This window comes from Pezoporus wallicus, unplaced genomic scaffold (assembly GCF_028554395.1).
Source record: "Pezoporus wallicus isolate ANWC-B61680 ecotype Strahan unplaced genomic scaffold, APGP_CSIRO_Pwel_v1 contig_8345, whole genome shotgun sequence".
In the NCBI taxonomy this organism is placed as follows: domain Eukaryota; kingdom Metazoa; phylum Chordata; class Aves; order Psittaciformes; family Psittacidae; genus Pezoporus; species Pezoporus wallicus.
Window position 1 is genome coordinate 13,908 of NW_026642007.1, and position 16,691 is coordinate 30,598.

The 16,691-nt window shown below is 59.2% G+C and overlaps 2 protein-coding genes across 2 annotated transcripts; one reads left to right on the plus strand and one right to left on the minus strand.

Moving 5' to 3' along the window:
• Positions 1 to 125: 125 nt before the first annotated feature.
• PSMA5 (proteasome 20S subunit alpha 5) lies at positions 126 to 7,811 on the minus strand. The gene is made up of 9 exons (XM_057426532.1): positions 7,774 to 7,811; positions 7,598 to 7,664; positions 5,675 to 5,801; positions 4,815 to 4,882; positions 4,235 to 4,342; positions 4,085 to 4,143; positions 3,208 to 3,310; positions 2,115 to 2,201; positions 126 to 252 (listed from the first exon to the last, which is right to left on the minus strand). Exons 1-9 carry the CDS (start codon positions 7,800 to 7,802, stop codon positions 175 to 177), a joined length of 726 nt encoding a protein of 241 aa, XP_057282515.1. The 5' UTR covers positions 7,803 to 7,811; the 3' UTR covers positions 126 to 174.
• Positions 7,810 to 14,703, plus strand: SYPL2 (synaptophysin like 2). Its single transcript, XM_057426533.1, has 6 exons — positions 7,810 to 7,861; positions 8,011 to 8,192; positions 9,303 to 9,427; positions 9,832 to 10,033; positions 10,120 to 10,311; positions 14,488 to 14,703. Exons 1-6 carry the CDS (start codon positions 7,810 to 7,812, stop codon positions 14,614 to 14,616), a joined length of 882 nt encoding a protein of 293 aa, XP_057282516.1. The 3' UTR covers positions 14,617 to 14,703.
• Positions 14,704 to 16,691: the final 1,988 nt, after the last annotated feature.

The following is a 16,691-nucleotide window of genomic DNA, read 5'->3' on the forward strand; positions in this document are numbered from 1 at the left end:
TGCCCTCGCCTTGCAGACATCAGTTATGTACAGGAACAGTAAAAAACCCTCAAGAGCCTTCTGTGCAGAGCAACCCCAGCTGCTGCTGCTGGCAAAGAGACCCCAGGGAGTGGAACCCACTCAGGTCACTCTGGGGGGGGAAATAAACCTTTGAGGGAGTCCTCCTCTTCCTCTTCAGATATCCTTGATGACCTCTTCCAGCTCCTCCTTCGTGTACATGTGGAACTTCATGCCGGGCTCCACCGTGGCGAGCTGCGAGGGAAGGAGCAAGGGGTTAAAGCAGGGAGCAGAGCAGCAGCTGTCCCTGCTGCCGGCCGGCCCAGCAGCAGCATTCCAGCCCGGAACATGCTCTGGGATGCCCCCCAAAATAGCTGCTTGCTGCAGAAATAGCTTTGAATTGACTCAGTCTCCTCATAGGAGCAGCAGGGAAGGGCCATGGGGAAGAGGCTGCTTGAGGAGGGGATGCAGCTCCGCATGGTCCTCAGCAGAGGCACCTCTTCTGCAGTGACCAAACAAGGGAGCACATCCTGCCCCTTGTGAGAGTCAAGAGAGCACGAGGGGTGTTGGGTGAGGAGGAGAAGCTCATCACAACCTGACCCAGACCCCCCCCCAGTGTGCTGCACCCCTAGAATGGGAGCAGCAGGGCCCTACAAGAGCTTTCCTCAACCATTCCCTCACAGGGAAGTAACTCATTGAAAGGCACTGAATGGAGGCTCCTGGCTTTTGCTTCCAATGGATTTAACTCTCCTGTGACCACACTTGGCTTCCAGATGGAAGCACCAAGAGTAAATACTTCAGAGCACCACATACTTGTACTTGCTACCAAGCAAAGCAGCTCCTTCCAGGTTTGCAGCCCAAGGGGGGGGCTTGAGTCAATGGAGACCTTTTACTCCCCAGCCTTCTTCTCATATCCAACCCCGAGATGATTCCTCACCACGGGAAGGGCTTTGCCAAGCACAGTTAAGCCCTGTTAAACAGGGACGTGACATAAGGATACTGTACATGCTCCTCTGCTCGGTGCTGTAGAGCCCTGGGGCTGGGCAGGATGGAGCTGCTCCATGTGGGCTGGGAGCAGATCCCACCATCAGGCAGATCCAGGCTCCCGGTGTCTGTCCTCCCTTCCCACCCAAAGGAAGCCGGTTCCTGCTGTCAGGAAGGGTCCCCAGAGCAGCATGGGATGAGGTGCACACTTTCAGGCTGGTTGGGGGACAGGTTCCCAGCAGAGCAGCTCCAGAGCTGGAATGCCACGAGCTGGAAAGGGCCAGTGTCTCATAACCTGCCCGAAATAGAAGCAAACTCTATCCTCAAGCCTTGCTCATCATCCAGCCACCACCACCAGCAAACTGAAGGGGGTTTTACCTTCCCTGCCTATAAAGGAGCGTTAAGGATGAAGAGCAGGGCTGCAGGGGCCAGGTTCCACCGCACTGGTGGGGATCTGCAGAGCCAGAGAGCCGAGGACAGGCTGAGCTCAGCTGCTTGCGGGCAAAGGGGAATGAGGGGAAGCACGTTCCTGCCTGAGGCTTCACCTCAGTGGGGCTCCTGCCCAGGAGATTGTTGGCCCTGGCTCAGGCCTCAATATAGCAAGTCCAGAAGCTGCAGAATTCCCATTGCTTCTAATGTTACAAGGAGCAAGGGAAAGAGAATGGCCAAAGCTGGGGAAGAAACAGAGACCTGAGTGGCACTGCAGGCCTCTAAGGTCAGAGGGCTCCAGGGTTTGCTGGGTTAAGCCACAGCCAGCACCAGAGCTCCAGCCCTGAGCTGCTCCTCAGCGCATTCATAAGGGTCCTGCAATGGTTTGGGTTGGAAGGGACCTCAAAGCTCCTCCAGTTCCAACCCCTGCCACGGGCAGGGACCCCTTCCACTAGAGCAGTTTGCTCCAAGCCCCTGTGTCCAACCTGGCCTTGAACACTGCCAGGGATGGGGCAGCCACAGCTCCTCTGTGCTCATCTCAGTCTCCCCTCTGGCAGGTTAAAGCCATTCCCCTTGGCCTGTCCCTGCAGGCCCTCATGCAGAATCCCTCTTCCATGCTCCCCAAGACACCCCTGAGACACTGGATGTGCAGCGAGGAAGCCGAGACCATCCCATTGCCTGCCCCACACCCTGGTCCCAGTCACCTCGATGTTGGTTGCATTCAGCTTCTCCTCCATCACTTGCTTCAGGATGACCAGGGAAGATTTGATGGCTTCTTTCAGTGTCATAGACTGCAAAACAAAGCCCTCGCTCAGCGATGGCATCAAGTGCTTGTCCCCTGTAGCAGTGACAAGGCGCTGCCGTCCCTCCTGCTCCTCCCAAAGCCTTTAAGCTGCTCCTGGCAGCAAGTTTCAAAGCTTAGCACATTATTGACAGCATCCACAAGAGACCAAAGCTGCTGCTGGGGCAGGATGGTGACAACCACAGCATGGCAACAACCACAGCATGGCGACTCTGCCTCTGGCAAGCTTCACAACTGAGCACTAACACCCTATGGTCAGGACTGGGACACGAGGGGCTGGTTCTCCTCACCAGTTCCTGTCTATCCCCCCCCCCACTTCAAGGAGTCCTGAAAAGCTGGATTCCCTCTGAGGGTTCATCCATGTAAATCTCTGTGTGAGGGGGAAGCAGAGGCTGGGGAACAGGCAAAGAGTGATGGTATCTGTGCTTGCAGAGGGTTGAGGGAGCCCAGAACTGGAGATGCTCTGCTATGAACAACTGAGGTTCCTGAGTCTTCAGAGCATCACCCTCCTCAAGTGTGCTTTTCAGCAGTGACCCCATGAAACAAGCACCTCCCTCCTTGTGGAGGGAAGAAAGGCTCCATTCAACACCAAATCAGAGCCTCTGTGGCACCACGATGGCTCAAATGCAGTGGGTTAAGAGATGTGCTGAGACAAAGCCACTTGGGCTTTAGCTCCTCACGCTTCATCCCTCCCTCCCTCCCAAGGCCCAGCTCTGTGTGTACAGCACCAAGTCCTTCCTGACGTGGTTTGAGCTCACCCACTGGAAGAGACCAAGCCCTCCCCTTGCAGCAGCAGCAGCAGCGCAGGGGGAGCTGCTGCGTGCACTGCTCCTGCTTGCACTGCTGCTCCCGCAGCTCAGCACCAGCACCCATCCCAGCAGCCAGGGACCCAGGCCCACCCGGAGGGGCTCAGGCACCTCAACAGCACAAGGAGAAGCTTCTCCAGCACCCACAGGAAGGAAAGTGGTGGCTCCAGGAGCAACTCGAGCCTTTACCTTGTGGTAAACTTCCTGCAGGGAGCTCTGAGCCCCCTCTGAGGCGGAGCCGATGGCTCTGGCATCACACTGGACGAATGTCCCCGATGGGTCCATGTGAAACCTGCAGGGATACAGGGGGAGGAGGTGAATCCATCCCAGCAGGGAGCTGCCCAGCGCTGGGGAGGGAGGATAGGGCTGCTCCCTGCTGGCAGCAGCCACCTCCAGCCTCCTCCTCCTCCCTGACACCCCATGGCCTCGGGGGCCTCACAACCTCACAGGTCTCTGCTCTTGGCACCCAGAGGAGCCAACCAAGGTGTGAAGAGCGCCCAGACCCGCACCGGGCTGGGAGCCTGGATGTGAAGAGCTTCAGACTCCTGCCACTGCCCTCCATGCTCAGGGCAGAGACATTTTCCTCTTGATTTCCCCCCTTTAGTGAATAAGCCATCAAGTTTTCCCTCCTGCTCCATAGGGAGACCTTATTGGGTTGGCCCTGCAGAGCCATTCCCCTTGCAGGGCCTGAAGCACAGGAGGAGGAGTTCAGGTTACAGCACCTCCCTAAGGAATGCTGCAGCAGGCTCCACAGATTATGTTACCGGTGGCTCTGCTTCTCCTTTAGGGAAAGGTAAGAATAAACTGGGGATGAGGAGAGCTTCGACAGCTCCCTCCCAGCCAGGAACCAGGTTCAAGAGGAAGGAATCAGGGAAGACAAGGGGTTTGCATCAACCCTGAGCAGGCTGTGCTTTGAAGGGAAGGGTTTAAAAGCATTAACGGACCCATCAGATCCATAATGGGATAAAGCCCAAGTGTCTGGCTCAAGTGAAATCCCAGAATCAAGCCAGGAAGATGTCCTGGGAAGCTTTGGGAGAGGCTTTGTCATTCCCAGAGCATCACTTACAGCTGAGGTCCCTTCTCATCCACGCCTCCAAAGAGCAGCGCGACCCCGAACGGACGAGACTGCAGCAGGAAAGAGGCACCAGGTCAGGGCAGGGGGGAGGCAAGAGATACCACACACCCCCCACCACCCAGAGCACCCCCAGCCCCTCACCATGGCCCCCGGGTCTGCATCCTCCTCCCCAAACTGCAGCGCCAGGTTGGACACGGCCTGGGTCACGCTCTCCACGGTCATGGTCTCGTTGTAGGTGAACCAGTGATTCTGCAGGAGAGATCCAGGAACACCCGGGTTTAGGGCCCCATTCCCAACACACGGGCACCCGGGATCGTTCACACAGAGGGCTGGAGTGATGGGAAGCAGCCACAGGCAACTTCTTGTGGCCCATCCAGCCACAGGAGGGAAGCGCCAGGGTGGGAGCAGCTCCCCTGGAAAAGCTTGGGATGGCAAACACAAGGTCAGAGCTCTTCATCCCAGTGCGTTTCTGGGGTCATCCAGTTCTCCAGAGGGTGGGAAAGGGCTGACATGGAGGAAAACCTCCCAGAGGAGCCTTTACTCCAGCACAGACCCATCCCTGAGGCACTGAGGAACCTTACGGTGCCAAAAGCATCACCAATACAAGTCAAAGCCCTCATTCCCCTCCAGCTCCTTCCCTGGGATGCTCTTCCCATTCCAGAGGCTTCCAAGATGCCCCCAGAGCGGGGCTGCTGGGTTAAGAGCAGGAACCAAGTCTCACCTGAGTCTCTACTCTTGCTTTGTCGATGAGAGTCTTTGCATCAGCTATGAGGCCACTCATGGCACACCCTGGAAGCAGAGAGGGAAAACAGGGATCATGTCACTGGCTGTGGGGGATGCCCCGTTCCCAAAGCTCTCCGTGGGGGAGCAGGCACTGCACTGCTGGCTGGAAAGGAAAGGAGCACGGATCCAAAGGGATTCTGGATCCAAATGGATCCATGCCCCACAGCTGGGATGGAGGCAAGAGAAGCCACCCAAGAAGAGACGCAAGAGCTTGGAAGGGGAACTGCTCAGTGCCCTCCATGGGAGCTGATGCCCCACAGCTTTGGGGATGCAGCAGGAAGAGAGGGGCTACACCACAAGCACACGGGAGGAGATGAGGCCCTTCAGGAGGCCCCATGACCCCTGTCAGCACCAACACAGCTGTTCTGGAGCAATCCTGCTTTCCACATCTGCTCACGAGCCCACCAGGGCCCCCCCTTCTGGGTGCAGGAGCTGGGATCCAGGCTGGCATTAGTGCTCCATGAGGACCTGGCTTCACATCAAACCTTCTGCACTAATTCCCTGCCCTCCCAGAGCTAAATTTGGGATGAGCTCTCATGAGGGAGCTCAGTGAGGCTGGGGGGGGCTTCAGCTGCCTCTTCCTGCACCTCTAACTATGTCCTGCTGGCCTGGAGCCTGGAAAAGCAAGCAGGACCTGGGAGGGATGAGCATTCCCCCTCAGCTCTGCACACAGGGAAGGGCAGCCCCGAAACCCAGCTCCTGATGCTCCTAGGAGACAGAGTCTGGTACCTGTACCCCAAAAGTCAATGGGGGGTGCTTTATGAGAGGAGCCCCCAGTGCTCCTTCCTTCCTCCTTACCTATGTGGGAATCGATCTCCACAATCTTCTCAATGCTGCTGGGCTCCATGAGCGGGGAGGTGATCCTCTTCTCCACAGCCAGGCACACTCCCTCCGAGGTCTGGATCCCGATGGCTGTGGAGCCAAGCTGGAAAGCACCACAGGGTCAGCACCACCCCCCCCACGGAAGCAGGGCAATGCTAACTGTGACTTGCAGGTGATGTGGTTGGGAGGCAGAAACCCAGCCATAAAATGCTCCAGCTTTGCACAGCGGACTTGAAATGTTGGGACTTGGAGAAGGAAAATGGGAAGGGTCAAGCATGGAATGGTTTGGGATGGAAAGGACCTTAAAGCTCCTCCAGCTCCAACTCCTGCCACGGGCAGGGACCCCTTCCACTGGAGCAGCTTGCTCCAACCCCTGTGTCCAACCTGGCCTTGAACACTGCCAGGGATGGGGCAGCCACAGCTTCTCTGGGCACCCTGTGCCAGCGCCTCAGCACCCTCACAGGGAAGAGCTTCTGCCTAAGAGCTCAGCTCAGTCTCATCTATCAAGGCATTGGGAAGTGCAAAATCCCAGTGGATACTGGTCACTCTGCTGACTTGAGAGCTCCAAATCCACCCATGAGAGCAGGAATCGTGGAAGCTTCTGGCTTCTCCCTTTCTCCCTGTTCAGCCCATGGTGGAACTGCAGCAGCTCAGGTGGGGCCCATGGGCTGTAGGTTCATTCACAACAATACCTCTGCAGTGACATCCAGTGTCCCTTCTTCCCTTGGGATCTGGGCACAGCTCCCAGGGCTGGGAGCAAGGTAGAGGCTGGAGATGAGCCCTCTGGCAATGGTACCTGCGGCAAGTGCTGTTGTTCCTGTGGTGAATCCTATTGTGGATACCAGGATGCTTGGGAGAAAAGGCGCTAATGTGAAGAAAGAAGCCCAAGGGAGTGGATGCAGTCAGAGGTAAGGCTGTGATGTGAAATCCTCCTCTCTGGCTTTCAGAGGTCACTTCTGCCTTGCAAAGAAGGATTCACAAGGCTTTAAGGTGTCAAAATTGATGTTGCTTGGGGAAGAGATGAATGATGGATGCATGGATGCCTTCCAAGAGGAGGCCATGGAGATGCTGTGAGGGCTGGAGCAGCTCTGCTCTGGAGCCAGGCTCAGAGAGCTGGGCTGGGGCAGCCTGGAGAAGAGAAGGCTCCTGAAGGGGAGACCTGAGAGCAGCTCCAGTGCCTGAAGGGGCTGCAGGAAAGCTGGAGAGGGGCTTGGGACAAGGGATGTAGGGACAGGCCAAGGGGAATGGCTTTAACCTGCCAGAGGGGAGACTGAGATGAGCTCTTAGGCAGAAGCTCTTCCCTGTGAGGGTGCTGAGGCGCTGGCACAGGGTGCCCAGAGAAGCTGTGGCTGCCCCATCCCTGGCAGTGTTCAAGGCCAGGTTGGACACAGGGGCTTGGAGCAAGCTGCTCTAGTGGAAGGGGTCCCTGGCCATGGCAGGGGTTGGAGCTGGAGGAGCTTTAAGCTCCCTTCCAACACAACCCAGGCTGGGACTCCATGACTGATTCCCCAGTTCCATCTTTGCAGAACTCAGGCAGGAATGCTGCACGGGCGCAGGGAGGCGAGCAGGCAGCAGACCAAGCGCTCCTCTCTTCTTCAGGCAGTGTTTCTGGATGCAGGGGCAGTGTGAGCACTCAGGCGCTCACAGCACAGCACCTCCCAGGCCTGAGCCGAGCTTTAGCACTGTCAGCCTAGGCTGCGCAGGGCTCATTGCCCTGGACGTGACTTTTGGCTCCTCGCCCCCATAGGGGCAATATTGGCTGGGGGAGATCGAGCTCCTCCTGCTGTAGAACGGGGCGAGGGGGGCTCAGCGATGCCCCTTGTGAAGGAAGGAGCCCTCAACCCCCCCCCCCCCCCCCACACACACACCCACCCAACCCCTGCGGCGCTCGGCCCGTACCTTGATGGCCTCGATGGCGTATTCCACCTGGAACAGCCTCCCCTCCGGCGAGAACGTGTTCACCCCCCTGCGGGACAACAGCGGGGCCCGGTCAGCGGCTGCAGGCCCCCGGCGAGCCGGGGCGGGAGCAGGCCCGTGACTCAGCCGCAGGCCGCGGGCGGGCAGCGGGCACTCACCGGTCGTACTCGGAGCGTGTGAGGAACATGGCGGCGATGGCGGCGGTACCGGGTGCGGGGAGCGGGGGGAAGCGGGCGGAGGGAGCCGGTACCGGGAGCGCGGCACCCCCGTCTCCCGGAGCAGCGCTCCCTGTCTCTCGGAGCAGTCCCCCCGTTGCAGCCCCCCCCCCGGTCCCCCGAGCCTCCTCCTCCGCTCCCCCGGTGCAGCCCCCGGTAGAGCCCTTCCATGACCTGAAGCTCCCCCCCCGCCGGTCCCCCGGAGCCTCTCCCCGGTTCCCCGGTGCAGCCCCGTCGTTGCAGCCCCGGTGCCGCTCGGTGCCCCGGCTCCCGCCGCTCTCTCCCCGCAGGACCGCATCCTGAGCGGGGTGCGCTGGGGCCGCCTCCTGGAGCCCCTCGGCTTCATCAAGGTGCTGGAGTGGGTGAGTGTCCCCCCCCCTCCGGGCTTCCCCTCCCCTCATCACGGCCCAGGACCCTCCCCTCGGGCACAGCTCCTTCGGGACCCTCACTTTTGGGGTACCCCATTGCTTCCCTAACACCCCCCCCCCCCAACCCCGGCACAAGGACCCCATCCTGGGGTGCTCGCGGGATGCGGGGGCCACGCAACCCCCCCTCCCGGTGACCTTGAGCCGGTGGCTTTGGCCGGGGGGGGGGGTGTCGGTGACAGGGGGGTGCCGGGTCCCCATCAGTGCCATGGGCTCAGGGGGCAGCGGGTGGGAGGGGGTTTGGGGGTGCGGGGGGGGGTGCTGGGGGTCAGCGGGCACCAGGAGCGGGGACCCCGGGGACGGGGACGGGGGGGGGGGGGAGCCGAGCGGCCACTGCCCCAGCCCTGTCCCGGCCGTGCCATGAATGGCTCCGTATTGGGTTTCATGGTGGCATTTGTGCGGCCGGGGCTCTGAGGGCCCGGGGGGGGTCCCGTCCACCCCCATGCTGCGGTGCCAGCAGTGAGGAAACTGAGGCACGGGATGGGGGGGCTCAGCCCTGGGACCCCTTTGGGCATCCCCTGCTCAGAGGAGCTGTGTCGAAGTGAGGGGGGGTTCCTTTGATCCCAATTTGCTTTGGATAATTGCACCCGGCTGGCTCTTGGCAACCCCTGTGTGCCAAAGGCACCCCGAAGAGGAGGAAAATCCCTCGGGATGGCCGCCAACATTCCCGCTTCCACACTCAACACCGTCTTCCATTCCCGCTGCCCATCCCCTCGGCGTCAGGCCTCTGAGCTCAGCTGGGACGAGCTGCCGGAAAACTACTTGGGAATGGCAAAATCCAGCTGGAGGAGAGACCAGCTTGATGCTAAGGGATGGGGAATGGCAGGAGGGGACAATGGAGATGATGACCCCATAGATCCCACCATGGGGATGCTCCTGCTTTGCTGGAATCCTGCTCCGGCGCCTTGCACCCTGCTTAAAACGAAGGGATGGGGGGGGGGGGGTCCTTGTCCTTGCTGGAGCATCCATTGAGCATCGGAGGACCCCCAATTGGATGCATCCCACCCCAGAGGAGCCCCCCCCGACCCCGCTCCTTCCCTCCCGCAGCTCTTCGCTATCTTTGCCTTCGGGGCCTGCGGCTCCTTCAGCGGCGAGACGGGGGCGACAGTGAGATGCGAAGGGGACACCAAGGAGATGAGCGTCATCTCCGTCCAGTTCGGGTACCCCTTCAGGTGAGGGGGCACCGAGCATGGGGACCCCCCCCCCCCTCCTCCCGGGGGTCCTCCCCAGCACCTACAGCGAATGGGGGGTCTATGGGGTGCTGGTTTGGGGTTCAACCCCAGCCTGGATGCTGGTACCTGCGCGGGACCGCAGCCACCGGTTCAATGGATGCGGGGATGTTGTGTCCGTCTGAGGAGCTGCAGCACCCGGCTCCGGGTCCGGCACCACCCGGGATCATCAGGGATGGAGCCGCCCCATCCATTAACCACAGTTTGAGCCCCTTCTCTTGGCCACCGGCTCCACGCTGGGACACTGGAGCACGGCACAGCGCTGGTCCCTGCCCTCCATCCACCCCAGCGCGGCTCTTTAGGGACTCATCACCGCCATCCCACCCGTCCCGTTCCCGTTATCCCAGGTTATACCAGATCCCGTTTGAGATGCCGGACTGCGAGGGCGAGGGGGGCACCCGCACCCTGCACCTCGTGGGTGACTTCTCCGCTCCGGCCGAGTTCTTCGTGACCCTGGGGGTCTTCTCCTTCCTCTACACCATGGCAGCTCTGGTGCTTTACCTGCGCTTTCATTCCCTCTACGGCGAGAACAAGAAGCTCCCATCGGCGGTAAGGCAGCGGCATCCCTTAGGACGGGGATCCCTAAGGAGCAGGGGGGGGGCGGCAGGGATGCGGCTGATCCCGGTATCCCATAGGATTTCTGTGTCACCGTTTGCTTCGCCTTCCTATGGCTGGTGGCGGCGGCGGCCTGGGGCAAGGGGCTGAGCGACGTGAAGGCGGCGACGAGGCCCAGCAGCCTCACCGGGGCCATGGCCGTGTGCCACGGCACCGATGTGGTGTGCGAGGACGGCACCACGCCGGCCATGGGGCTGGCCAACATCTCCGTGGTGAGCCGCGGCCGCACACGCGTGTGCAAGCGTGGACACATGGGGGGAGAGCACGGAGCTTGTGGGGGAGATGTGTGTGTGTGTTCACAGGCGTGTGGGTGGGGGGCATAGGGGGGTGTGTACATGTACACATGGGTGAACATGCATGGGGTACATAGGACATATGTGCACATGTGCACACATGCACATGCATGGGGTATATGGGACACGTACACATGTATACACACGCACACGCATGGGGTACATAGGACATATGTGCACACATGCACATGCATGGGGTATATGGGACATGTACACATGTATACACACGCACATGCATGGGGTACATAGGACATATGTGCACATGTACACACATGCATATGCATGGGGTATATGGGACATGTACACATGTATACACACGCACATGCACGGGGTACATAGGACATATATGCACACATGCCCATGCATGGGGTATATGGGACATGTACACATGTATACACATGCACATGGTACATAGGACATATGTGCACATGTGCACACATGCACATGCATGGGGTATATGGGACATGTATACACACGCACATGCACACGGTACATAGGACATATGTGCACATGTGCACACATGCACATGCATGGGGTATATGGGACATGTACACATGTATACACACGCACATGCATGGGGTACATAGGACATATGTGCACATGTACACACACGCATATGCATGGGGTATATGGGACATGTACACATGTATACACACGCACATGCACGGGGTACATAGGACATATGTGCACATGTGCACACATGCACATGCATGGGGTATATGGGACATGTATACACACGCACATGCACACGGTACATAGGACATATGTGCACATGTGCACACATGCACATGCATGGGGTATATGGGACATGTACACATGTGCACACACGCACATGCATGGGGTACATAGGACATATGTGCACATGTACACACACGCATATGCATGGGGTATATGGGACATGTACACATGTATACACACGCACATGCATGGGGTACATAGGACATATGTGCATATGTACACACATGCACATGCATGGGGTATATGGGACATGTATACACACGCACATGCACACGGTACATAGGACATATGTGCACATGTGCACACATGCACATGCATGGGGTATATGAGACATGTATACACACGCACATGCACACGGTACATAGGACATATGTGCACATGTGCACACATGCACATGCATGGGGTATATGGGACATGTACACATGTATACACACGCACATGCACACGGTACATAGGACATAAGTGCACATGTACACACACGCATATGCATGGGGTATATGGGACATGTACACATGTATACACACGCACATGCATGGGGTACATAGGACATATGTGCACATGTACACACACGCATATGCATGGGGTATATGGGACATGTACACATGTATACACATGCACATGCATGGGGTACATAGGACATATGTGCACACACGCACATGCATGGGGTACATAGGACATATGTGCACATGTACACACACGCATATGCATGGGGTATATGGGACATGTACACATGTATACACACGCACATGCATGGGGTATATAGGACATATGTGCACATGTGCACACACGCACATGCGTGGGGTACATAGGACATATATGCACATGTACACACAGACATGCATGGGGTACATAGGATATATGCGCACATGTATACACACGCATGGGGTATATAGGACATTCACACATGTATGCACATGCATGGGGTACATAGGACATAGGTGCACATGTGCACACAAGCAACATGCATGGGGTATATGGGACATGTACACACACACACATGCATGGGGTATATGGGACATGGACACATGCATGGGGCACATAGGACTTATGCACACATGTACACACATGCACATGCATGGGATACATAGGACATGCACACATGTACATACACAGGCATGGGGGACATAGGGCACATGTACACACATGTAACACGCAGATGCACACGCATGGGGTGTTTGGGGGTGCACGCATGCAGATGCCTGCACGTCCTTGCCGAGCCATGCACATGAAGGCACACACGTGTGTTCACGTGGAAAGGCACGCACGCACACAAGTGCATCATGCAGCAGGCACGGACACACGTGCACGCCCGTGGTGCACACCAGTCTCACACCCTCGTGTGCGCATGGGGTGCATGGGGGCCCATGGGGTGCAGGGATTGCGCAGGGCACACAGGGTGCATGGGGCACAAGGGGTGCAGGCAGTGCATGGGGTGCACAGAGTGCATTGGGTGCAAACTGCATGGAGTGCATGAGGTGCACGGGGCACAGAGGTGCAGGGGGTGTATGGGATGCATGGGATGCACTGGGTGCACAGGGTGCAGGGGTTGCACACAGGGTATGTGGGGTGCATGGGGGTGCATGGAGCACAGGGGGTGTATGGGGCACACAGGGCACATGAGGTGCATATACCCCACATGGGGCGCACGGGGCGTATGGGGTGCAATGGGATGCACAGGGTGCACAGTGTACAAGTTGCACAGGGGCACATGGAGTGTATGGGTTGCATGGGGGTGCATGGAACACAGGGGGTTTATGGGGCACATGGGGTGCATGGGGCACACAGCGCATATGGGCTACAATGGGGTGCATGGGGCACATGAAGTGCAGGGGGTGTATGGGGTGCTGGGGCAAAGGAGGCGCAGGGGTGCCATGGGGCACACAGGGCGTATGGGCTGCAATGGGATGCACAGGGTGTAATGGGATGCACGGGGCACATGAGGCACAGGGGGTGCCATGGAGCACATGGGGCATAGGGGCTGCAATGGGATGCACGGGGTGCAATGGGATGCACGGGGCACATGAGGTGCAGGGGACATAATGGGATGCACGGGACACACGAGATGCAGAGGTGCAATGGGATGCATGGGGCACCTGAGGTGCAGGGGGTGCAATAGGATGCACGGGACACATGGGATGCAGGGGGCGCAATGGGATGCACGGGGTGCAATGGGGTGCCATGGAGCACACTAGGAGCAAGGGATGCAATGGGATGCGATGGGCTGCACGGGGTGCAATGGGCTGCACGGGACACACGAGGCTCAGGGGATGCAATGGGATGCACGGGGTGCAATGGGATGCCATGGAGCACATGAGGCTCAGGGGACACAATGGGATGCAATGGGCTGCACGGGGTGCAATGGGGTGCCATGGAGCACACGAGGAGCAGGGGATGCAATGGGATGCAATGGGCTGCACGGGGCACACGAGGCGCAGGGGACACAATGAGATGCACAGGGTGCAATGGGATGCACGGGACACACGAGATGCAGGGGTGCAATGGGATGCACGGGGCACCTGAGGTGCAGGGGGTGCAATGGGATGCACGGGACACATGGGATGCAGGGGATGCAATGGGCTGCACGGGGCACATGAGACGCAGGGGACGCAATGGGATGCACGGGGTGCAATGGGATGCACGGGACACGAGATGCAGGGGTGCTATGGGATGCACGGAGCACCTGAGGTGCAGGGGATGCAATGGGGTGCAATGGGATGCACGGGACACATGGGATGCAGGAGATGCAATGGGCTGCATGGGGCACACGAGGCGCAGGGGACGCAATGGGCTGCACGGGGTGCAATGGGGTGCCATGGAACACACGAGGCGCAGGGGATGCAATGGGATGCACGGGGTGCAATGGGCTGCACGGGACACATGGGCTGCACGGGGTGCAATGGGGTGCCATGGAACACAGGAGGCACAGGGGATGCAATGGGATGCACGGGGTGCAATGGGCTGCACGGGACACATGGGATGCAGGGGATGTAATGGGCTGCAGGGGGTGCAATGGGCTGCACGGGGCTCACGAGGCGCAGGGGATGCAATGGGATGCACGGGACACATGGGATGCAGGGGATGTAATGGGATGCACGGGGTGCAATGGGATGCACGGGACACATGGGATGCAGGGGGCGCAATGGGATGCACGGGGTGCAATGGGATGCATGGGACACATGGGATGCAGGGGGCGCAATGGGATGCACGGGGTGCAATGGGATGCATGGGACACATGGGATGCAGGGGGCGCAATGGGATGCACGGGGTGCAATGGGGTGCACGGGGTGCAATGGGGTGCCACGGAGCACACGAGGCGCAGGGGGTGCCCCATGGGTGCCTCCCCGCTCCGTCCCGCAGCTCTTCGGCTTCCTCAACGTGCTCCTGTGGGCCGGGAACTGCTGGGTCGTGCTGCGGGAGACGCCGTGGCGGGCACCGGCTGCGCCCCGGGACGCGGCGGCCGAGCAGGGCGCCATTGACAAGCAATAGCACCCCCGGAGGGGGGCCCCCCCCCCGAGCCCCGGGGCCTCGCGCCGGCCGCCAGCCCGGGGACGGGGCGCCGCTGGCTGCTATGGGGGGGGGGGGGGGGGGGGGGAGTGAGGGTGGCGGGGGGGGGGGACACGGCCACGGGACCCTGCATCACCCCCTCGGCTCTATGGGGGCCGATAAACGACCTGGGTACCAGCTCGGTGTCGGGGGGGCGACCCCCGCGTGTCCTGGCGGCTGTATGGGGGGATGTACGGTCCGTGGAGTGCATAGGGAGCTGTATGGGGGGATGTACGGTCCGTGGTGTGCATAGGGAGCTGTATGGGGGGATGTACGGTCCGTGGTGTGCATAGGGAGCTGTATGGGGGGATGTACGGTCCGTGGTGTGCATAGGGAGCTGTATGGGGGGATGTACGGTCCGTGGTGTGCATATGGGGGGGAGCTGTATGTATGGGGGGATGTACGGTCCGTGGTGTGCATAGGGAGCTGTATGGGGGGATGTACGGTCCGTGGTGTGTACGGTCCGTGGTGTGCATAGGGAGCTGTATGGGGGGATGTACGGTCCGTGGTGTGCATAGGGAGCTGTATGGGGGGATGTATGGCCCGTGGTGTACATAGGGAGCTGTATAGGGGGGATGTATGGCCCGTGGTGTACATAGGGAGCTGTATAGGGGGGATGTACAGCCCCTGGGTTGCTTTATATAGCCGTATATTCCCCCCACCCCGGGGTCCCTGCTCTGTATAAGGAGCCCTGTATAGGGGTATGTACTCCCCTGCGGGTCCTGGGAGCGTCATAGAGGGGTGCGTTACAACCCCTGGGGTCCCTGCTCTGTAAAAGGAGCTTTATAGAGGGGTATGTCCATCCCCGGGGTGTCCTGCCCCTATAGGGGCCCAGGTAACCGCTGCCCAGCTCTATAGGGGCCTATAGCCCCGAGGCCATCTTGGACTGGGGAGCACCCAAGCCCAGGGTTCCCCATGCCCAGCCCACTGTTGGGATGTATGTAACCCCGGGGTCCCCAGCCCTATGTAGTGGTAACCCGACTCCCCAGCCCCATATAGGGGTAACCCCGGTATCTTCAGACCCATATAGGTATATATATGTCACCCCTGGTTGTCCAGCCCCACACACGGGTAACCCTTGGGATCTCCATCCCCGTACAGGGGTGCATAGGACCCCAGTCTCCATCCTGGTATAGGGACTATATAGGACCCTGGTCCCAACTCGGTTTAGGAGGTATAAGGACCCTCGGGTCCCTAGAGCCAATATAGGCAGTATATGGAGCCCTGCTCCTATCCCAGTACAGTGGTGTACAAACCCCAGTCCTCATCCTGTTACAGGGGGTACATGGAGTCCTTTGTCCAATCCCTACATAGGGGTGTGTAGGGTCCCGGTCATCACCCCGCTATAGAGAATATAGAGGACCTCGGTCCCATGCCGTATAGAGGTGCATAGGACCCGGATCACCATCCTCGTATATGGGGTATATAGGACCCGGGGTTGCCAGCTGGTATAGGAGTATATGGAGCCCCTGGACCCATCTCTATATGGGGGTGCATAGGGTCGCGGTCATCACCCCGCTATAGAGAGCATAGAGGACCTCGGTCCCATGCCGATATAGAGGTGCACAGGACGCGGGTATAGGGGGTATATAGGACCCGGTTTTGCCGGCTGGTATAGGGGTATATGGAATTCCCGATCCCATCCCTATATAGGGGTGCATACGTTCCAAGTCATCACCCGGGGTTGCTGGCTGGTATAGGTGTATATGGAGTCTCCAGTCCCATCCCTGTACGGGGCGTGTGGCCACATCCCCACCGTATCGCACCATACCGTACCCATACCCATACCCATACCCATACCCATACCCGTACCCGTACCCATACCCATACCCATACCCGTACCCGTACCCATAACCATACCCATACCCATACCCATACCCATACCATACCCATACCCATACCCATACTCATACCATACCCATACCCATACCCGTACCATACCCATACCCATACCATACCCATACCCATACCCATACCATACCCATACCCATACCCATACCATACCCATACCCATACCC